Source organism: Nyctereutes procyonoides, unplaced genomic scaffold (assembly GCF_905146905.1).
Source record: "Nyctereutes procyonoides isolate TBG_1078 unplaced genomic scaffold, NYPRO_anot_genome, whole genome shotgun sequence".
Taxonomy (NCBI): Eukaryota; Metazoa; Chordata; class Mammalia; order Carnivora; family Canidae; genus Nyctereutes; species Nyctereutes procyonoides.
In genome coordinates, this window is record NW_026575051.1 from 72,412,693 (window position 1) to 72,435,247 (window position 22,555).

At 54.5% G+C, this 22,555-nt stretch overlaps 1 protein-coding gene across 1 annotated transcript in view; it reads left to right on the forward strand.

Moving 5' to 3' along the window:
* LOC129512489 (constitutive coactivator of peroxisome proliferator-activated receptor gamma-like) overlaps window positions 1–22,555 on the forward strand; it is a 72,545-nt gene that overhangs the window by 33,654 nt on the left and 16,336 nt on the right. The window contains exons 6-9 of the mRNA XM_055329754.1: window positions 7,745–7,951; window positions 9,045–9,153; window positions 11,458–11,550; window positions 16,136–16,187. Of these exons, the coding sequence (XP_055185729.1) occupies window positions 7,745–7,951; window positions 9,045–9,153; window positions 11,458–11,550; window positions 16,136–16,187 (461 nt within the window). The remainder of the gene's footprint in view (window positions 1–7,744; window positions 7,952–9,044; window positions 9,154–11,457; window positions 11,551–16,135; window positions 16,188–22,555) is intronic.

Sequence of the window (22,555 nt, forward strand, 5' to 3'; positions counted from 1 at the left end):
GGGGCCTCCTCGCGGTGGGGCCTGGGCGGGGCGAGGGGGGAGGGCTGCCCCTGGGCTGAGGGCCGGCTGGGTGCAGGCACGGGCGCTCGGACACCCGAGGGGGGACAAGGACGTGTCCCCCTGGAGTATGGCCCACGGGGTGCTCATCTCTCGGGGCTCATGTGGCCTTCCCTGACCCTGCACGCCCCCAAGGGCTGCGGAGAAGCCCCAAGAATGGAGCAGTTGACCGCAAAGTGGGGGTCCAAAGGAAGTGATTGAGAAATGAAATGATCAGCACCCGCAGCCCTTCAGGACTGTGACTTTATTTCTGATTTAATGTGTTTTTCTTGGTTTAGAATTTATTTTTAGTGCCTGATAATGAAAACTGTAGTAGAGGTTCCAAAAATGCCCACGTCTGTCGGTGGAATTATCCTCAGCACGCTTTGCAAGCCTTCCGGCAAAGACGGCGTTAACATAAGGACTCGTGGCCCATCTATTTAAAGTGCTCACCTGGCGCCGCGTGTTTATTTTCGTCATGCCCAGAATTGCTGTTGTTCATGGGATGACAGGAAAAAAATACATCTTTCTTTTCACCAACTTCTAACTGAAATTCCTCATTTCCTTTAAGACAGAGTCAACAAATCACAGTAATAATAGCAGCAGCTGCATCGGTGTCACCCGTAGGAATCTTGGAGGATCCCATGTCTCAGTTGTAGAGACCAGTGTGTGTCCTTTGCCGTCATCCTTGTGCCCAGATTAGTCTCTATACCCGCTGCTCTCTCTTATTATCTAGAGATACACAGAGGGGCGCCGGGGGGCTCCTTGGTGAAGCATCTGCCTTCAGCTCAGGTCGTGATCCCAGCCAGGGTCCTGGGATCGAGTTCCATGAGGGGCTCCCTGCTCCGCCGGGGGAGTCTGCTTCTCCCTCTCCCTCTGCCCCCACTGCTTGTGTGCACTCGCTCACTGTCTCCCTCCAAGTGATTGGATAAAATCTTAATAAATAAATAAAAATAAAGATATACAAAGAAATGGGTAAATTCTTACATTGTAAATTTATGTTATTTTTAAAACTAGTTCTTTATGATTAATTGTCTTATAAGCTTATTATTTTATTATTTGTATCTAATGTTACTCTGGGACAGATCTGTAGGTTTTTTTTTTTCCAGGCTGCCAAAATTGTTCATGATAATGAAAGTATTGAGAATCCTGGTAGAGACCAAGCGCTGGAGCTGTCTTCCAGAGTGGGAGACGGAGGTAGTCTGGATGCATTTTCCTGCTAAAGACAAATAGAAAATCTAAAAAAAAAAATTTTAAATAAATCTTAAAGTATCAGATGGCTAAAAGAGTCATAAAGAATTACTAAGTCAAGATTATAGGAAACAAGCCCAGGAAGATCAGCCGAGCGTTGGGAGCCACCTTTGCTCCAGACTCTGCCTGGTAAGAAAGGAGAAAACATAACTGGCCACGGTCAGGAGTAGACCAGGTGTCACACAGGCCGTCGCGAGCAGAAGGCTTAGCGGAATGCTCCAGGCAGCCTTGCACACGGATCGAGCAGGGGAGCTGTAGTGGACCAGAGCCCCCAGAGCACAACGGCTGCAGTCCACACATTATCTAATAGTCTACACGGCCAGATGACCGCTCAGGGGATCCCGTTCATAGTTTTTAAAACTCTCTCCAAAATACATCTGTAGCCCAGTTGGTTTCACTGTATCCACCTATCAGCATTCAAAGAATTTTTAAAAATTATTTTTAATTTTTTTTTAGCATTCAAAGAATTAATACCAGTTCTATGCATTGTCTTCCAGAAAGTATGAGAAGATGGAATACTTCCCAGCGAGGCCAGTACTACCCTGATTCCAAAACCAGATAAATGAATTAAAAAAACAAAAACAAAACCATGTCAGGCCAGTGTCCCTCATGAACACACAGAAATCCTTCACAAAACGTTAGCAGGTCATACCAAGCAATGTGTAAAAAGAAGTATATACCATGAGCAAGTGGGGTGGTTTATTGCCAGGATGCATGGCTGATTCAGAATTCAAATATCTGTGTAATTCTGTCCTCGGCTACTGAGGAAAAGCACATGATCATATCAAGTATTCAGAAAAACCATTTCACAGAATTCAAGAGCCATTTGTGATAAAACCCCAGCTCGATAGAGAATATCTACAGTTCCTGCAGCCGACATGACGCACGCCAGTCAGCACCGTGGGTGGCCCCCCGGGACTAAGGCCCGATGTGCCCTCGCGCCGCCTGCGGAGCATAAGCACGGAGCCCGCGCGTGTGGCCTGTGCCCTGAGGCGGGACAGGGATAAGAGGCATCCAGAACGCCTGGGACAGAACGGTCCCACTTTGCAGACGGCACGACTCTGCACACAGAATCCCAAGGAACCTATCAGAACACTTGGTGAGTTCAGCAAGATCTCAGGCTGACGATGGGCACAGAACAGACCACAGTTGCGTCTCTGTATACTAAAATGTAAGGGGTAACAGCACTTAGCTTGTTCCTCACAGACGTGGACAGTGTCTGTGTGCTGAGAAGCACGAAATGCTGGCGGAGGCAGTCAGAGGCGGCTTACGTTCCCAGCCAGGCGGACACGCCGTCCTCACGGACGTCGGCCCCGCGGAGCGTCCCTTCTCCCCGAGCTGATGGACCGTTCCTAGCAAAATCCCAGCAAGGCTTTTGTTGTTATTGATACGACAAGATTATTCTAAGACTTCTAGGAAGAGCAAAAGAACTAAGATGCAGCCAAAACGGTTCTGAAAAGGAAAAACAACGCGGGAGGAACATAGCTGGTAACAGAGCTTGTTCCGGGACTACACCCGTCAAGACCTGGAGTGGCCGCGCGTCGGAGACCCAAGCGGGCCACACAGGCCCTGCCGCCCGCCCGGCGTTGGCGAAGCACAGACGTCTTGTGAGCAGGTGGTGCTGGGGCAGTTGCACAACCACGGACAAAATAGGAGTCATGACCTTCACCTCCCCACTCGTGCAAAAGATTAAGTCGAGTAGAAGACTGAGCTACATGCAGAATGTGCCATACAGAACTTGGGCAAAACACAGAAAACTTAGGAATCTGGGCCTGGGTAAAGAATTCTTAGGCTTCACATCAAAAGCATGATCCATAAAAGAAAGTTATTAAGTCGAACTTCATCAAAATCAAAAACCTTTGGTCTGTGAAGATAAGGAATGACAAGCTACGGAACGGGAGGAAATATTTGTCAACACACGTCTGACAAAGTCCTGTGAGGAGAAAACACGAGGAGCCTCAAAACTCAGTAGAGAAAACCAAACCGTCTGCTCAGAACGTGGGCAACAGACAGACATTTCACTGGGAAAGGTGTCGGCCTGGAAGCAGGTGGGCAGCCCTGCGGCGTTCACCGGCGCTGCCGCGAGGGGCCAGCGTGCGGGTGTCAGAGCAGCCAGACGGCGCACGGCGTCCTCGCAGCCCGTCTCTTCCGCGAGGGGGACCGCTCCGGGCGGGCGCGCAGGTCTTGAGCGGCTGAGCACGCTTACCCCGTGCCCCGGCACCCCAGCCCCCTCTTGGCGTTTGTCCCACAGAAACGAAGACCTGCTCCCCCCGAACCCGGAGGTGAGCATTCTCAGCAGCTGCACGTGTGACGGCAAGAGCCGGAAACAAGAAAAATGTCCTTAAACAGGCAAACGCTCAAACCAGCTGGCCCATCCACTGCGGGGTGGGGGGGCTTGACACACGCAGCCGCGTGAGCGCACCTCGGGTTGTGCGGAGGGAGGAAGCCACTCCCCGCGGCCTTGCGCTCGCTCGGAATGCCACGGCTGGAGGGTGGGGGCTGGGGCGGGGCAGGTGACTCCAGTCTGCACGAGGGAAGGCTTGGTGGCGGGAGCAGCTCTGTATGGGACGGTGCTGCCCACGACCGTACGTGCCGCAGGCGTCGCGTAGCACACACCCCACACACGTCCGCCCCTGTGGAAGGGCCTGTCGCCCGTCCTGTGCCGTCCTGTGGAAAGGAGGGGGTTAGCACTACGGGGAACGACGCTGCGTCCGTGGGACCTTCCATACCATCTCGGCAGCTTCCTGTGACCTGTCCTCACTGCAAAGCAAAAATCCCAAACCAGCCGTGTAGCACCCAGCAGACAGGCAGCTGAGATGGAGGGACGGACACCCAGACACTGGTAGGTGAGGGCACCGGTGAGCTGTGCTGTCAGCCGGAGAGACTGGTGTGGTGAGCGGGGACTTAGCTGCTCAGTACCAGGAGCGCGTCGTGACTCAGCACGGGCAGCTCCAAAACCACTCGAGACGAAGACTGGTGGGACCACGAAGAGAAACACCTCGGAGGCAGACCCGAAAACAGGGCTCAGCACCCTGGCCCCGTGGGCCAGATCGGCCTGCGGCCAAGAACGGTTCTTACATCTTTAAAGTGTTGTTTCTAACAGAAGAACATTCAACAGAGATAGTACGAGGCCAGCAGAGCCTAGAGTGATCCCGTCTTGGCCCTTTACGGAGACCGTGTTGAGTCCTGCTGCGACCCATCCGGGCGCTGCAGAGCGTGGAGCAAGCGAGGGGCGTCCTAAGGGCCAACGTCTGGGGGCACCGCAAGCGCCCGACCTCGTGGGCAGAGAGCTGCTCCCAGAGTTGCCGGACGGCGTGTGCACGCGGATGGCTGGCCTGCACCCTGCGGTGCTCGTGGTGTCCCAGCCGCACGCCAGGCCGTCCCTCTGCCTTCGGACCACAGTACAAATGAGCTGGAAACCAGCAACAACAAAAACCAACTCTCCCAATTACTTGAAAGTTAAATAGTATGTTTGTGACTCATGGGTGCAAATAGAAAGTCACAGTCGACGTTATGAAACAATTCAAATGACAGTGAAAATAGTAATAGTGAAATTAACAGATGAAGCCAAAGGTCATTCTTAGAAGAAAATTTATAGCATTAAATGAATGTGTTTGAAAAGAAGAGACGTCGAGAGCCTGTGAGCAAGCGATGTCTCTCAACCTGAAACGAGCAATCAGACCCAGAGGGGGTTCGATAATAGACGAGCAAGAATCAATAAAGGGGAGTAGAAAACACAAGTGGCCCCTATGAGGAATGAAAGGGGGCATCCTTTTAGTCACGTGGGCACTAAAGGGGCCGTCAGTGGGGCGCCCGTCAGTGGAGCGGCTACTCTTGGTTTTGGCCCAGGTCCTGATCTCAGGGTGGTGGGATTGAGCCCCACGTCGCGCCCTGCGCTCCGCGTGGAGTCCGCTTGGGATTCTGTGCCCTCCCCACCCCATTCTCTCTCTTGCAAATCCATAAAAATCTTAAAAAAAAAAAAAAAAGAGATATGAGAGGATATTAGGAACACACTATACCAATAAATTTAGGATATTAGGTAAAATATTCCTTGAAAACTATAACATAACATGACTGAACTGAGAGGGTAGAGAATCTAAATGGTTCTGAATCTACTGAAGACGTCGCCTCTGAGGGAAGCCACAGACCCCGATGGCTCCCGGCGAGCACCCCCAACCCTGGGGAAGAGGCAGCGTCAGGGCTGTCGATCCAGCAGAGCCTGGTACCAAAGACTGAGGCCACGTCAAAGTTACAGGCCATCCTGTTGCGTGAGAATAAATTCAGAACTTCCAGACGCAATATTAGCAGATTGAATGTGGCAATACGTAAACCTGGTACAAAGTCGATTTAGCCTCTGAAAACCAGTGTGATTCCCCATAACAATAAGAAAAAGCGTATGTTTTTGTTAATGGATGCAGAAAAAGTACGTGGTTTAATTCACTACCTGCTCATGATGAAAACTCCGTAAACTCAGGCTGGAAGGCGCTTCCTTCCCTCGGAAAGATTAAGATCTCCAGCAGAGAGCGCACGCAATGGCGAGGTCCTGAGAGCTTTGCCTCTAGAGGGAGGGAGTCGGGGTACCTCCGCCCAGCACCCCGGTGAGGCTGGGAGCTCTGGCCAGAAGGGCAGGCCGAGGAAGAAAGTAGAAGGTACAGGGTTGGAAGAAATCAATGAACTTTATCATCGCTGACGGAGGGCGTGACTGGACGGAAGGTCGTATCTACGGAGCAGGCCTTAGCACTGGTGACCAGACTCAGCGGGTGCTACCCACGGTCAGTACGCACAACCCACACGTATTTGCAAGTAAAAGTAACCCCTAATTTTTTGTTTACGCTAACGTCAAAGAAAAAGCATGAAATAGCGAAAAATAAGTCGTACAAAATCTCCATGTTGACAGGCAGAAGATCTCTGAAAGGACCTAACTTGAGCAGACTCCTCGTGTAAAGGTGCCCGGAGTCCCCCAAGCCATGCGCAGGATCCCAGCATTGCCCACGCAGCCCGCACGGCGGCCCCGGGGTCGGGCAGCGCTCGGGGCACAAGCAGCCTCACCCGGGCCGGGCTGTCACCCACAGGAGCCAGAGCCGGCGGCGTCCGGGGGAGCTCCCCGGCCTGGAGAGTGTGGGGGCCTGGGTGGTGCTTGCCTTCCGGGGGAGGCCAGCGGGGGCTGCGGGTTGTACAGTTGGCACGTGGGGCCCTGGCACCTCGTTCATGACTTACTGTAAGGCAGGTCCAGGAGGACGAATGCCGACACGAGCAAGAGCTGACGCCATCGGGGACGATCCGAGCCCTCAGAGACGCCCGGGCGCGGGGAGGAAAGCCGCCCCTTCCGTGTCAGGGCCCCTGTCCCACTGGCTGGTCTGACTGAGCCGTCCCAGGGTCCGGGAGCCAGGGTCAGGGCGCCGGCCCACGGTGGGGCAGGGGAGGGGGCTGCTCGGGGCCAGGGCATCTGACAAACTGAGTGGTTGCGGTTCAGTTAAACTCCGCTGCCACTCACAGCTCCTGGCTCCTGGCGGGGGCAGCGTGGTCCTCGACGGCCCCACGGCGTGTGCCCTGAACGCGGGGCGGCAGCCTGTCCCCCGTCGCTGCCCCTGCTGGAGGCGCCCGCTGAGCACAGGGCCCGGCACGTCCGCCGTGACCAGACCCCTCCGTGCTCGCTCTTTTTAGGACAGTTTAAAAAGTTGTGGTTTTACTCTTTGGTTAAACCTTAGGTTAACTCTGGGGTAATCGCAGTTCATGGAAACTTTCTTCAGACGATGATCAGTTTCCCTTCAGTGACCTGTGAGGGGGTAGGACGTCCGTGACTTTGGTCGCGGTTTAGGTCGGCTGTGACCTGTACTGGACGCGCAGTGACGTCCGGGTAGCCACGGCGTATCTGAGCAGCCGGGGCCAGCCAGACGCGGACGCACGGCGGCTGACCTCGTTGACCCAGGCCTGTGGCCACTTGCTGGGTACGAGTCCGCGTGTGCCGTCGGCGGCGAGGACCCCGGAGCGCGAGCGGCCGCCGGCACTCACCACGGCACCGCGAGAGTGTGCGTTTGACAACAAGAAATATTCTACATCCGTACGACCTCAATTCATAGAAAGTCATCCGCTCAGCAACCCTCCGAGGGATTAGAGCTTGTAATTGAACGGCTGAGCGTGGTTTTGTAGAACGCAGCGTGACCCACCAGCGTCCCCGATGGCACCCTGGATCCTCTTCCTCTGCTGCGCTGTTAGGTTTTCAGAGGTGCGCACACCCGCAGCACGCGCCCTTGCGGCTTGCCCTGGCCGTGCTGCGCTGACCTGCTGAGACTGTGGCTCGGGGGCCGTGTGTGTCCACACGCCTGGCGGGTGTCCGGGTGTGCACGTGCTGCTCCCATGACCCGCGGGGCTCCCAGGGGCTGCTGGGCACAGCGCCGAGGCGCAGGGTGCGCATCCCCACGTGTGTGACTCCCCGTTCTCCGTCTGCGCCCCGCAGCTCGACTACATCGACTCCCGAGCAGTGCAGCTGGGCTCCCTGCTGGTGCGCGGCCTCACCACCCTGGTCCTGGTCAACAGCGCGTGCGGCTTCCCCTGGAGGACGAGTGACTTCATGCCCTGGAACGTATTCGACGGGAAGCTCTTTCATCAGAAGTACCTGCAGTCGGAGAAGGGGTACGCGGCGGAGGCTCTCGTGGAGCACAACGTGAGTGCACAGCGTTTTCCTGCTCGGGAACCAGGGGTTTGAGGTGCCCAGAGCCCGCGGCCACGCGTGGGGCTGGCTGTCGCAGCGCAGGGCGCACGTGTCCCCAGGCTTTGGAATTTAGCACAGTTAACGCTGACGGCTGGCGACGTGGCTGAGGTCACCGCAGTTCCGAGGGAGGGCTGCAGTACCTGCAGGGAGGCAGAGGCACGGACGGGGAGGCCTAGCGTATCTCCTAGCGTCCCCCAAGTCCTGCCACCCGGCTCGAGTGCCCAGCTGCTGAGCGATGGCGAGCGCCATCCGGTCCCCTCGGCCCTCTCCACCCTTCTCGAGTTGAGGGGACTGCGGCCCCAGAGCTGCCTTGGCAGACGTCAGACCAACTCAGTAGGAGTCACAGCCGGTTTTACTTGACAATACTCCCTGCAGGCTCCGGTCTGCAGGGGCCGTGGCTGCCGTCGTGACCCTGGGAGGTCTCCGGGGGCTTGCGTCCGGCTCTGGGAGCGTGTGGGGCCAGCTGAAGGTGTGCGAGAGACCCTGCGGCCCGAGGGCACCCACCAGGTGGGGGCAGAGCACAGGAGCGTCACGTCGGATGCAAACCTTGGGAGGCGTGCCGCGATCCCTGCTCCTCGGCCCAGCACATCCCGGGGTGTCCCGGGGGTTCAGGAGCAGCTGGCGCCGTGTGCAGGTGGCCGCAGGGTCACAAGGGAGGGTGGTGCTCACGTGGCGCTCGTGCCCGGGCATGGAATGGTAAAGGGTCAGCGGTGCACTCCCCACGCGGTGGTCCCATGTCTCAGTCACGGCCACATGCAAGGTGACCGCGGGCTCGCAGGTGCGGCTTGAAAGGGGTGAGGCCGATGGGGCCACGTGTCAGCCGTGAGCTCGCACCGAGGCAGGCCGTCCCTCGCCCGCCGCTGCTTCTCCCGAGGGGTCACGCCCAGGAAGGGCTGTGGTGGCCCGAGCGTCGCCAGGGAACCGCGCCCTTTTGGGGCGAGCGCTGAACCCAGGGAAGGGCCGGGGCGGGGTACGGAGGCCGTGCGCGGCCGGGACTCCGTGGTCCCCATGGCCTGCGCTGCTCACGCGTCCGTTCTGCTTGCAGAGGTCCCGGCTCACCAGGTTCCACGCGCTCAAGTCGGTCGTGTGCAAGGCGTGCGCGAAGGAGAACAGGCGCATCGTGAGCCGGCAGCACTGGCGCTCGCACCAGCCAGGTGGGCACCGCAGGGCGCAGGCGCGGGGGCGGGAGGCACTTGGCCCGCAGGTGGGTGGCAGGTGGAGGCGCGGTCCCCGTCCCTGTCCCCGACCCCGACCCCAGGAGAGGCCACGGAGGGCCGAGCGGGCTGGGCCCTGCACCATGAACCACCGCGGCCGCGGGGAGCTGCCCTGTCCCGGATGCACGCAACCCCATGGAAGCCGGCGGAGGCCACGGGGACTGGCCTCGGGCCACAGACACCGCAGGCGCGGGCAGGAGGGGCACTCCCAGTGTTTCCGGGCTTTCATCCTCGGCAAGGGGCCGCCATGGGCCGGGGCCGCTGTGGGCCGGGGCCGCCGTGGGCCAGGGCTCCCAGGTGACCGTCTCCCTTGGGCGGGGCTCCCGTGGGCCGTGTACCCTGGTGGCCCAGGCCTGCCCCACCGCCATGTGCGGGAGCCTGGTAGTTGAGCTTGGAAGTGCTTCTGTTCTCATTTCACGCACGTTGCTCCTTAAGGTAGAGCAGCCAGCGTGGGCGCTGCAGGCGGCTGCGGTCACCTCCAGGGAAGTGTCCCCGACGGGTCACCTGAGCCCCCACAGCAGGGACGGGGAGCTGTGCTGCCGGCTCCCTTGGCTGCGCCGCCGGCCTGTGTGGGCAGCAGCGTGTCTCACCCACCGGCGGCAGAGAAGCTGGCTGGGTCCGTCCGCATGCTGAGGAGCCCAGTTCTTTCACGTCCCCCTCCCTTAGGGCCTGTGCCCGTCACCCGCAGCCCCTCCTCCCTGGGAGAGAGAGAGCCCTCCTGGTTCCTGCCCCGGGCCACCCACGGGGGCTCCTCCTGAGGGCTGCCGGGTCGCGAGGTCACCACCAGGTGCTGGAAGGAGAGTGTGGGGTCAGAGAGGGGCTTCCTTCCGTTTCCCGGGAGTCACAGACCCCCCTTGTCCTGCCCACTTGTCAGCCCGTTCCCTTTGTCCTGCCAGCTGTGCAGGGTCAGGACTGGGGACCTTGCAGCTCAGATGTGCAGCGTTCTGCTCGCGGCCTGTGGTAGGAGGTGTCGGAGCTCGGGAACGCTGGGTGGTCGGGTGTGTGGACAGTGCGGGGAGGCCGAGCCCCGGGGCCCACCACCTGCCCGGAGCCCCTGGGACCCCCTGCCCCCCTGAGCCCCTGGGACCCCCTGCCTGCCCAGAGCCCTCTGCACCCCCTGCCCCCCCCGAGCCCCTGGGACCCCCTGCCCCCCTGAGCCCCTGGGACGCCCTGCCTGCCCCAAGCCCTCTGCACCCCCTGCCCCCCCGAGCCCCTGGGACCCCCTGCCCCCCTGAGCCCCTGGGACCCCCTGCCTGCCCAGAGCCCTCTGCACCCCCTGCCCCCCCGAGCCCCTGGGACCCCCCTGCCCCCCTGAGCCCCTGGGACACCCTGCCTGCCCCAAGCCCTCTGCACCCCCTGCCCCCCCGAGCCCCTGGGACCCCCCTGCCCCCCTGAGCCCCTGGGACGCCCTGCCTGCCCAGAGCCCTCTGCACCCCCTGCCCCCCCGAGCCCCTGGGACCCCCTGCCCCCCTGAGCCCCTGGGACGCCCTGCCTGCCCCGAGCCCTCTGCACCCCCTGCCCCCCTGAGCCCCTGGGACGCCCTGCCTGCCCAGAGCCCTCTGCACCCCCTGCCCCCCCAAGCCCCTGGGACCCCTACCTGACCCCCTGAGCCCCCTTGCACCCCCTGAGACCCTCCTATGCACCCGGAGCCCCCGGCACCCCCCTGAGCCCCTGGAACCCCCCCACCTGCCCAGAGCCCCTGGGACCCCCTGCCCCCCTGAGCCCCTGGGATGCCCTGCCTGCCCAGAGCCCCCTGCACCCCCTGCCCCCCTAAGCCACTGGGACCCCCACCTGCCCCCCTGAGCCCCCTACACCCCCTGAGCCCCTGGGACCCCCCCACCCACTGGAGCCCCTGGCACCCCCCCTGAGCCCCTGGGACCCCCTGCCCACCCGGAGCCTGCGCACTGCTGGTGATGAACCGACGACCGACCAAGGGCCCTGCTTTGGGGTGACCTCCTAAAGCGCCTTAGCTCTGGCCTAGCGTCAGCCACTTTGCTGTCTGTCGCCTACACGGGGTCTCCTGGGGGACGGGGTCTCCTGGAGGACATGCTCAAATGCACACGGCCATTGCCTCCATCCCAACTGGGGCCCCTCAGTCCACATTTTTCAAGGGTTTCCCCTGTGCTTTAAGGACCAGAGTTTTGAGAAGCGCGGACCTGGTGCCGCCTCGCTGCTCTGAGAGATCACGTGTCATCTGGGTCGAGGCCTGTGGCCACCTCCTAACGTGCCGACATGTCCCCACAGGCCGCTGGGGGAGGCAGGGATCTGGCTCCCACAGGACGAGCTCTGGCTGCAGCCGGGCAGACCCAGGACAGCACTGGAGGGACTCGGGACCAGGTAAGAGGCCGCGGGGTGCTCCTGGGGGGCTGGCGGCGGGCTGCTGCTGGGGCGGCGGGTCACCTTGACACGTAAACAAAACTGAACTTCCTGATACTCCCACGTGGTTGCTTCGTGAAGGAGACCAGCGATCTCCAAGCCCGGTGCTGGTGTCCCTCTGCTCCTGCCACCTGGTTTATGCGTCAGGACTCTGTTCTTTATCATCTCAGAGCAGGGCTCTTGTGACCGTTTCGGGCACACGCATCTTTCCAGCGAAGACAGAGCATTGTGACGTCTTCTACGTTCTGGTTTATAAACGAGACCCTCCTGGGTGATCGAGGAAGTAAAACGCGTCCTTGGCTTGTTGCCTGGGTAGCACAGGTGTCTGGTTTCCGTGTGTGAAGTGGAGTTTCATACGCAGCGATTTACATTTTAAATACACAGGAGCACCTCCCTGGTATTTAGGTTCAGAGTTCCTTAGGGTGTTCAGAGCGTAGCTGTGGGTGCTTCTGTATTACCTGAGGCGTACGGTTTTATCCTTGCAACAGACTTCACTGAAGGTGGCTTCTCGCGAGCTCCAAAGTGGACCCTCCCGTCCTAGTCTGCGTTGTCTCCCGCCTGCTGCGCCGTGGGCCCTGCGCCTCTGCCCTCGCGAGTCCGCTCAGGGGAATCGGAGACTGTCTCCGGGGGTTGCCTCTTCTTCTGGCAGAATTCGGGGTCCGCCGTTAGCTCAGGGTAGACCAAAGCTCATGCTGAGCACCCCTGAAACGCTCATGCCTGGGGACAGAGAAGTCGAGTAAGGGTCACAGCTGCTGTGCTTTGCCCTGGTGTGACGTGCAGAGCCCACCTCGCCTGTCCTGCTGCCCGCTGACACCTGGGGCTCTGAGATAGTCGGCCCAGTGAGGGCGGCAGCGCCCCACGCTCCCCCATCTCCTCCGGGACAGCCGTGCGGGACCCCACCCAGACCACCGGGTGTGGCTGCCAGCGCAGCCCGAGTGCCCTCGGGGATGCTGTCTCTGTGCCAGGCGTGTCTGAGGTTGCTTTTAATTTAGAAGGTACTGCAGTCGATTGAGCTGACCTGCAGACAGGGCCCCCAGGAACACGAGGGCTCGTCAGGTTGCCTAGACTCCGACCGTGACGCCCCTGCCGTGGGCTCGTGTCCACAGCGGGGGCATTCAGCCTGCTTGGTGCTGACCCTCGTGGACAGCAGCCCGCTGAGCCCTGGGGTCCGTCCGTGCAGCAGGTACAGCCCTGGCCTGGGGGCTCCGTGCCGTGGGGTCCTGCCTGTGGGGACTGTGCATCTCTGCATAGAGCTGTGTGAGGAGGAGCAGGAGCCTTCCTCCCGCACGGAGCCTGAGCATCCCCCCACCCCCACCCCGCTCCCACACACCCTGCAGTCTTCACAGAGGGATCCAGAGGGTCCTCCTGAAACGGGGTGTGTAGGCCGAGGCCTGAGGAGGGAGGCTCCCAGGAAGGGAGTTGGGCAGGCGGCGGAGGGCAGGCGCTCCAGGGCCGCGCAGCACTGCTCAGAGCCCTGGGGTTGGCTCCAGGTCCTTCCTGGACAGACGTCCCTTGGTCACCAGACTGCCCACCGGGGCCCGAGCCTGCCCGCCTTAGCGCTAGGCTCCTCTCTGCAATAGTGACAGGGTTTGAATTCAGGCACAAGACTGCGTGGAGCGTAAGTGCCTGGTGGGTTTGGAGCAGACTGGGGGCGCGGCCCTGTCAGTCCGTCCTGTCCCAGGCAGGCTCACGGAGTTGGCCCGGCCCCTCCTAGGGTGGGAGAGCGGGGCGAGCGGAGGTGTGCTGGGCATGTTTGGGCGGCTTGGGCTGCCGGGCATCCCCAGAGCCACCTGTCCCTGCTCCATGTCCCCCCCACGTGGCCTCTGTCCTGGCTTGTCTCCAGGAAGTCAGGGAAGATGCGACAGCACCAAGTCAGGGCGACGGGGCTGCAGGCGAAGGCTGGGCACAGGTGCAGAGCAACCGTGTGTCTGCGGCGACGTGAGCACGCTCACCCCCGGCCCGTGGCAGTGGCGTGTGCCGTACAACACACAGCCCCCATGTGTGCGCGCTTCCAGGCTGCCCTCCGATGAGCGGCGTCCCTGCAGACGCTCCTTGCACAGTGCTCCCCGCCGTGTCCTCAGCATCCAGCCCGGGCAGCAAGGCGTGTGGTTGCAGGAAGCCGGGTGAGTGCCCCTCCTGGGCCCCTGAAGTCGAGCCGCTCAGAGCAGTAGTTGTTGGAGGGTGTCTTCACGATTGTCCTCTTCCCTGGACAGAGGGAGGGAGGGAGGGAGCCTGCTGCCCCGGGTTCCCCCCTTAGGGCCCGAGCGGATCCCACGGCCTCCCGGGGTGCCATCATGAACACCACGCAGATGGGGCTCCCCCCTCCCGGCATCCCCCACGCACGCGACCATCCTGAACTTCAGGGAACGTTTGGAAGGCTCAGGGATGTTTGTCCGACCGGGTGCTAGGCCCAGGCGAGCACGTTGTACCGCTTCTGTTCTGGTTCTGTAGAAACCAGGGAATGAGGCTGCTTCGCGGGGGCCGGGGTTTGCAGGGAATCCCTGCTCAGGGCTGGGACCACGGTGGTCACACGGAAGCCAGGGGATGGTGGTGCCGGGGGTGGGCTGGGGCTGAAACCATGCCCTGGGAGGCCTCAGGTCGAAGGTGAGATGGTCGAGTGAGGGCTGAGCCAGTAGCAGACTGGAGAGCCTGGGGACGAGGATGCTTCAGGAGCAGTCTCTGGGGCCCCGGGGCGCCGCGGCGGGCACAGCGGAACACGCCGGCCTGCTGAGCCACTGTGTCGCCCACCTGAGCTGACGTAACGTCCCCTCCTGTGCTCAGAAAACTAAAAAAAGAAGAGTCCGGGCATGAGGAGTGAGAGATTGGGTCTCTGGCAGGACGGTAGTTGAGCGAGGACAGCGTGTCTTAGCTCACGTGGAGAAACATCCACAGGAATTGCACTGCTGGTACCAGGGTGTTTGCGATTCCAGATGGTTCTGGGTAGATGCGTGTTCACACACATATAACGTCCTTTATTGGACGGAGCACTGGTTAGGTCAGGTGGTCACTTCCTCGGTTTCACCACTGAGAGAATGACGGCGTCTCCCCTCGGCCACAGACTGTTTGCTGGGGGGTGTCTGCCTTTGACCTGCCCTTTGGTACATTTTAGAGACACGTAAGTCGTCTCGAGAGAACGTTGTCAGGACTTCCTGGGCGCAGTTGACAGACAAGACTCTCTTTTTCTTTTTTTTTTTTTTTACCTTAACTGTAATATTTTTATTGCCTAAAAAAGGGCTAAGCAGCATATGAGCTTTCAGCGAGTTGTAACTGTCTTGCTGGTGGAGGGTCTTGCCTCGACGCTGAAGGCTGTGATGACTGTGACAATTTCTTAAAATAAGGCAACAATGACTTTGCCGCATCCATTGACTCCTCTTTCAGGGCGATTTCCCTGCAGCATGTGATGCTATTTGGTAGCATTTTACCCACTTCTTTTAAACTTCTTTTAAAACGAAGCCCACCCTCTCGCACCCTGCTGCTTCTGCTGCTTTATCAGCTGAGTTCGTGTGATATTCTGGATCCTGTTGTGCAGACAAGACTCTTAAGTAAAACTACAACTGCCTCAGAATGGAGTTTTCTGAACCCCTGTGAGGGGAGGAGGGGCGGGGAGCAGGGGCCCGGCTGGCTGGGAGAGCCCGAGGCCCCCACTCTGTGAAGCATTTGCTTCCTGGCCTGGGAGTTGGGAGGGGACCCCTGGAGCAGAGGTGAGACCTCCTGGCCTCCCGGAGGGGGAGGAGCGGGGGAGAGCGGGGACTTCAAAGCAGCTGAAGTGAGAGCACTTTAACCTCTTCCTTGCTGTTGGTGAGAAGTGATGTGTTAAATTCCACAGGCAGTAGCAAATCGCATTTGCTTGTGATTTCTTCAGATTTCCACTGTTGGTGTAACCCTGATGAGGCCGGGCTGTTGTAAAAGTGTCTCTGATCATCTGTGATAACACGGTGGGGCTGCAAACCCCATGGTGGCCTTGCTGTGACTGGCTCCTCCTCCCAGCGCTGGCCAGAGCCCCTGCCCTCCTCCTGCCTCCCACCTCCCGCCTCCCGCAGGGCATGGGAAGCTTGTAGGAAAAGTGTTACCCTGGGAATGTGAAGCCACCACCGCCTTGTTTCCTGGCAGGCTGGCTCCCTTCTGGCTCTTCCCGACACTCCTGGTGGCGGAAGGTGACGTGTGGCCAGCGCCCCGGGACGGGTGCTCTGCCCTGAGCTGTGGAAGAGCCACACGGGGTGGGGTGGGGGGCGCCCTCGGGAGCCGTCTGCACTGGCAGCAGACACTGGGCACCCGGCGGGGCTGCACTGGCGTCGGAGCAGCAGTTTGGACGCTGCTTCCTCGTATCGGAAGAGCCACCTCGTAATTAATTGCTTCCTACTCTAATGGAAATAATTGTGCAACAGACTTCTGTGACAGTGGCCACAGCGGAAAAGAAAATACAGTGCTGCCCCCAAATACAACTCAGCGTGTCATTTTACACGGCTGAGAAAGTGCGGTGTTTTCTGTTCGACTGTTACAGAAACGTGATTAACTTAGTTTTGGTTTTCATATGTGTTTGGTGCAGGAAGTAGACAGTATGAGCCTGACCCCTGGAGAAGATACTCCTCCTCCTCTGGGTAAGTGCACACCTCTGTCCTCAGAATAAATCGGCTTTATCGAAGATGGAAGTAGAGCATCTGTCTTTATAGCATAAATCTTTCATATCAGTTGCTAGACTTTAAAAGAATTCAGATGTTGACTCCTGGCATGGGGCCCGGCTCACTTGGTGTGCAGGCGAGTTTGCCTCCTTCAGAGCAAGCGTGGAGAGCAGGAGGTGCACAGTCCAGCCTGACCGCCCCGTACGCCCCTTAGGAGCGAGGCACCCAGAGCAGCATTGCAGCCTCGTCCCTGTGAGGTCCAGACCTCGCCTCTCGTGAAAAAGAAGAACATCCTTTCTGGTGACTTCTCCCTCATACCATAGAGAACGCTCTGTTGACCTATTTCCAGAGGTTGTCCTTGATTCTGTGCCCCGAACGCTTGTAAGCATCTTCCCCCTAATCTCTTCATCTGTGTTTATGAGGGACGGTTGATTTTTCTTCAGCGAGTTGGAATCTTACTACATCCTGCTCTTGAAAAAACTTAACACTGGATTGCAAAGATTGTAAGGATTGCAGACGTGGTGCCCCGTGGCTGTATGATAGTCCAAGAATTGTTTCTAGTTACAAACACAGAAAAAGAGGTAACAGCCTTCTTGTGGCCTTCCTGGCGGGAGAGCCAGCTCTGCGTGGGGGGCCTGGCCCTGCCTGGGAGTCCTCGAGGCGTGTGGCCCACGGGCTGCTCCTGCCCGACCTTCCTTTCCGTTTTACTTTTGCCGAGCTCCCGCTCCGAGCTCCTGACAGCAGAGCGTGAGAGGCAGGCCTGGGTCCCAGCCCCCAGACAGCCTCAGGCCGGCCTGCAGGGGCGTGCAGGGCAGAGGCCGTAGCTCAGTGGCAGGAAGCTCAGTTTATGATGCCACTAACGGGCGGTTCCTTTGTTGCTCTGAGCACTGAACGGCTCTTGTCTTTAAAAAATGTTCCGGAGGGATCCCTGGGTGGCGCAGCGGTTTGGCGCCTGCCTTTGGCCCAGGGCGCGATCCTGGAGACCCAGGATCGAATCCCACGTCGGGCTCCCGGTGCATGGAGCCTGCTTCTCCCTCCGCCTGTGTCTCTGCCTCTCTCTCTCTCTCTCTCTCTGTGTGTGACTATCATAAATAAATAAAAATTAAAAAAAAAAATGTTCCGGATACATCCAAGCTCTTGGAAGAATTCTTAGACAATTGAAATTTCAAGAATTGTGATTGTACTGAGCTCAACTTCTGGGGTATTGACCGTGGAAAGAAATCTATATTTAGAGGGTAGAAGGCAGACCCTGTGTTAGCGGCCTGTTCGCACCACACGCCCTGGCTCTGGAGGCTCCGCACAGGCTCAGAGAGGGCTCGCACGTGTGCCCGGAAGACACGCCCGTTGTTGCTGTCTGTAAAAACCAAACGAGCCCTGAGCGTATTCGCAGTCCAGTCCGTATACTGCGTTTGATGAATTACCCTGACAGCTCGAGTGTGCGGAGCTCCTGGCTTTGTCTGACCTTAGAATCCCATCTAGTATTTGCCAAAACGGATACGGTCTCCAGCTGCTCTGCTTGCAGGTCTTATGTTTGAAACATCCTCACCACTTCCTACAAGTCCTTCTGAAGGACATTTGCGTATCTCGTTCCTTCCCCCTGTGAGTCTTGTAGGACCTCAACCTGATTTCCCATCGTTAGAAATAGATTTGTCTCATTCCACTTACGGAGTTTCCTGTCTGAATATCAACATTCTCTTCCTTTCGTTTCTGGTCATTTGAGACCACGGTTGCTTCTAGAAATTTCATTTCTTTACTGCTTATTTTTTATAACTTTGAAATAAATTTCTCATCCCTTAGACTAAAAGAGTAGACCCCCGTGAAAATTGTTTTCCCCCTTTATAATATCTGAACTCTGACTTGTCAGTAAAGTGTTTGTGGTCATTAGCAAGCTTCAGCACGTCATTGGGTTTGTACGGTCTCTCTCATGTTTGGAAAGCCAGTGCAGGAAGTTCCTGTGATCTTGTGGTCATGTAAGTTAGTTACCCTGCAGCCTAGTCTTCTGATAAAATGTCCATGAATTAATTTAAAAATGAAAATAAAACTATATTTATCACTCATAATTAAATATAATTTCACATTTCTTTATTTGGAGGACACTTCACGATCTAATATAGTGGGATCTTTGGGGAGAAAAAGGATGTTGAATTTTGTTAAATGCCATTTCTGCATCGATTGATATGGTCGTGTGATTTTTTTTTTATCCTTCATTCTGTTAACATGTGTATCATGTTGATTGACTTGCATACGCTGAACCATCCTTGCTTCCGAGGGATAATACCACTGATTGTGCTGTATGACCCTTGTAATGTTCTGTTGAATTTGGTTTGGTAGTATTTTGTCGTTTTTGCATCATTGTTCACCAGGGTGTCTGGCCTGTAGTTTTCTTAGAGTGTCCTTGACTGGTTTTGATGTCAGCGTATGCTGGCCTCATAAAATGAGTTTGGAAGTGTTCCTTCTAGTTCGGTTTTTTTGGAAGAGTTTGAGGATTGGCATTAATTCTTTTTTAAATGTTTGGTAGAATTCTCTAGTGAAACCATCTGGTCCTGGATTTTCATTTGTTGGAAGGTTTTCCATTACTGATTCAATCTCCTTTCTCATTGATTGATCTGTTCAGATTATCTGTCTCATATTTATTCAGTCTTGGTAGGTTGTACTTCTCTGGGAATCCGTCCATTTCTCTTAGGTTGTCCAGTTGTTGGCATGTAAGTGTCTATAGTAGTCGCTTCTATAGTATCCGTTTTAATTTCTTCTGCTTTGTTTGATTTGAGCCATCTGTCTTTTTCTCTTGGGCAGTCTCTAAAGGTTTGTCAATTTTGTATATCTTTTCAAAAACCAGTTTAGTTTCATTTATCTTTTTTATTGTCATTCTTGTCTCATTTTTTATTTTTCTTTTAAGCTTTGTTATTTCCTTCTTTCTGCTATCTTTGGGCTTAGTATGTTCTTTTTCTAGTTCTTTGAGGTGTAAAGTTAGGTTGTTTATTTGAGATGTTTCTTTTTTCTAACATAGGCATTTACTGTTACAAACATCTCTCTTAGAACTGCTTTGGTTGCAACATATTATTTTTGCATCCCATTAGTTTTTGTAGGTTGTATTCTGTTTTTGTCTGTATCAAGGTATCTTTTGATTTCTTCCTTGACCTCTTGGTTGTTCACAAATGTGTTGTTCGATTTCTATAGATTTATGAATTTTCCACTTGTCTCCCTCTTACTGGTTTCTGGTTTCACACCATTGTGATCAGAAACTATACCTGACATGATTTCAATCTTGTTAAATTGGAGGGGGGAAGGTCAGAGGGAAAGAGAGAGAGTGAATCTTAAGCAGGTTCCACACCCAGTGCAGAGCCCAACGTGGGGCTCCATGTCAACCCTGAGATCATGACCTGGGTCAAAATCAAGAGTTGGACACTTAACCAACTGAGCCACCCAGGGTTCACTCTAACTCTCAATCTTGTTAAATTTTTAAGACTTGTTTTTATAGCCTAATGTATGATCTATCCTGAGGAATATTCTTGTATGCTTGAGAAGAGTGTGTATTTTTCTCTTGTTACAGATGTGTGTCAGGTCCATCTGGTGCAATTCAAGTTCAATCTGTCTTTATTAATTTGCTGTTTGGATGATACACCCATTGTTGAAAGTGGGGTATTAGATTCCTCTGCTATTGTCATACTGCTGTCTACTTCTGCCTTCAGTTGTATTGTTTTCTTTATAGGTTTACAAACTTTTTCATCCTTTCATGTAAAAGCTCAACAAAGTAAGTGTAAAGAGAGTGTATCTCAACAAAGGCTGCATATGACCAACCCATAACTAGCATCGTATACAGTGGTGAAATGTTGAAAGCTCTTTCTCTAGGATCAGGGACAAGAGCAAGATGTCCATTCTCAGGACGCCTGGATGGGTCAGTGGTTGAGTGTCTGCCTTTGGCCCAGGGCGTGACCCCGGGGTCCTGGGATCGAGCCCCACATCGGGCTCCCTGCATGGAGCCTGCTTCTCCCTCTGCCTGTGTCTCTGCACCTCTCTCTGTGTCTCTCGTGAATAAATAAACAAATCTTAAAAACAACGCCAAAATAAAAAGATGTCCACTCTCACTGCTTCTGTGCAGCTAAGTACTGGAAATTCTATCCAGAACAATTAGGCAAGAAAAAGAAATAAAAGGCATCCAAATTGAAAAGGAGGCAGTTAGATCTGTTTGATGATGTCATCTATATAGAAAATCCTAGACTCCATCAAAAAATTGTTGAGACTATTAAATTAATTCAGTAAAGTTGTAAGATACAAGATTGATATAAAAAAAATCTGTTGCATTTCTATACACTAACAACAGACTATCCAAAAGAGAAATTAAGAATTATAGTAGCCTTAAAACAAAATTTTTAGAAGTAAATTTAACCAAAGAGGTGAAAAAGCCATCTAATGAAAACTACTAAACTGATGAAAGAAACTGAAGATACAAATGAATGGAAAGATATTTTGTGTTCATAGATTGGAAGAATTAATATTGTTAAAATGTCCATATTACCCAAAGGAGTCCACAGACTCAGTACGATCCCTATTAAAATTTTGATGGCATTTTTCACAGAAATGAAACAAACAATCCTAAAATTTATATAGAACCACAGAATATCCCACCAAAAAGCCAAAACAATCTTGAGAAAGAACAACAAAGCTAAAGGCGTCACATTTCTTGATTTCAAACTGTATTATAAAGCTCAAGTAATCAAAATAATGTGACATTTGCCTCAAAATAGACTCATAGATCAATGGAACATAATAGAGAGCCCAGAAATAAAATCTCATATGTATGGTCAACTAATCTTCGACAGGAATTCCAAGAATACACAATGGAGAAAGGAACAGTCTCTTCAGTAAATGATGTTGGGAAATTGAACATCCATATGCATAAGAATTGGACCCTTACCTTACACAAAAATGGATTAAAGATATAAACATAATACCTAAGATCGTAAAACTCCTGGAAGAAAATATAGGGAATAACCTCCTTGACATCAGTCTTGTAAATAATTTTTTGGATGACATCAAAAGCATAGGCAAGAAAAACAAATATGTAAGTGGGACTACATCAAACTTAAAAAGCTTCTGCATGGGATCCCTGGGTGGCGCAGCGGTTTGGCGCCTGCCTTTGGCCCAGGGCGCAATCCTGGAGACCCCGGATCGAGTCCCACGTCGGGCTCCCGGTGCATGGAGCCTGCTTCTCCCTCTGCCTGTGTCTCTGCCTCTCTCTCTCTCTGTGACTATCATAAATAAATAAAAATTAAAAAAAATATGATTTAAAAAAAAAAAAGCTTCTGCATAGGAAGAGAAACACTGAACAAAATGAAAAGGCAATCTATAGAACAGGAGAAAATATTTGTAAACCATATATCTGATAAGAGGTTAATATCTAAAATATATAAGGAGCTATTATAACTCAACTATTATAACTCAATTATAACTATTATAACTCAACTATTATAACTATTAATTTTTTTTAATTTTTATTTATTTATGATAGTCACACAGAGAGAGAGAGAGAGGCAGAGACACAGGCAGAGGGAGAAGCAGGCTCCATGCACCGGGGAGCCCGACGTGGGACTTGATCCCGGGTCTCCAGGATCGCGCCCTGGGCCAAAGGCAGGCGCTAAACCGCTGCGCCACCCAGGGATCCCCTATTATAACTATTAATAGTAAAAAAAAAAAAAATCTTAACCCAATTGAAACAGAGGCAAAGGAACTGAATACACATTTCTCCAAAGAAGGCACACAGATAGCCAACAGGTGCATGAAAAGATGCTCAACATTACTCATCATCAGGGAAATGCAAATCAAAACCACAGTGAGATATTACTTCATAACTGTTAGAATGGCCATCATCAAAGAGACAAGAGACAAGGAGCATTGGTAAAGATGTAGAGAACAAGGAACTCTTGTGCACCATGGATGGAATGTAAATGGATAGAGCCACTGTCGAAAACAGTATGGCGGTTCTTCAAAAATTAAAAATGAACTATCGTATGGTCCAGCAGGCCTACTTCTGATATATGTATCCAAAGGAAAGGAAATCGGTATCTCAAAGAAATGCTGCTGTTCACTGCAGCATTATTCACAGTAGCCAATATAGAAACAACCTAAGTGTCATGAACAGATGAACAGATAAATTGTGGTACATATACACAGATTGTAGCCATAAAAAAGAAGGAAATCCTGCCATTTGTGACTATGTGGATGGTCTTAGAGGACGCTATGCTAAGTGAAACAAGCCAGACGCAGACAAATATTGAATGATACCACTTGTATGTGAAATCTAAAGCAGTTGAACTTAAAGAAATATATAAATATATTCAGGTTTTTAT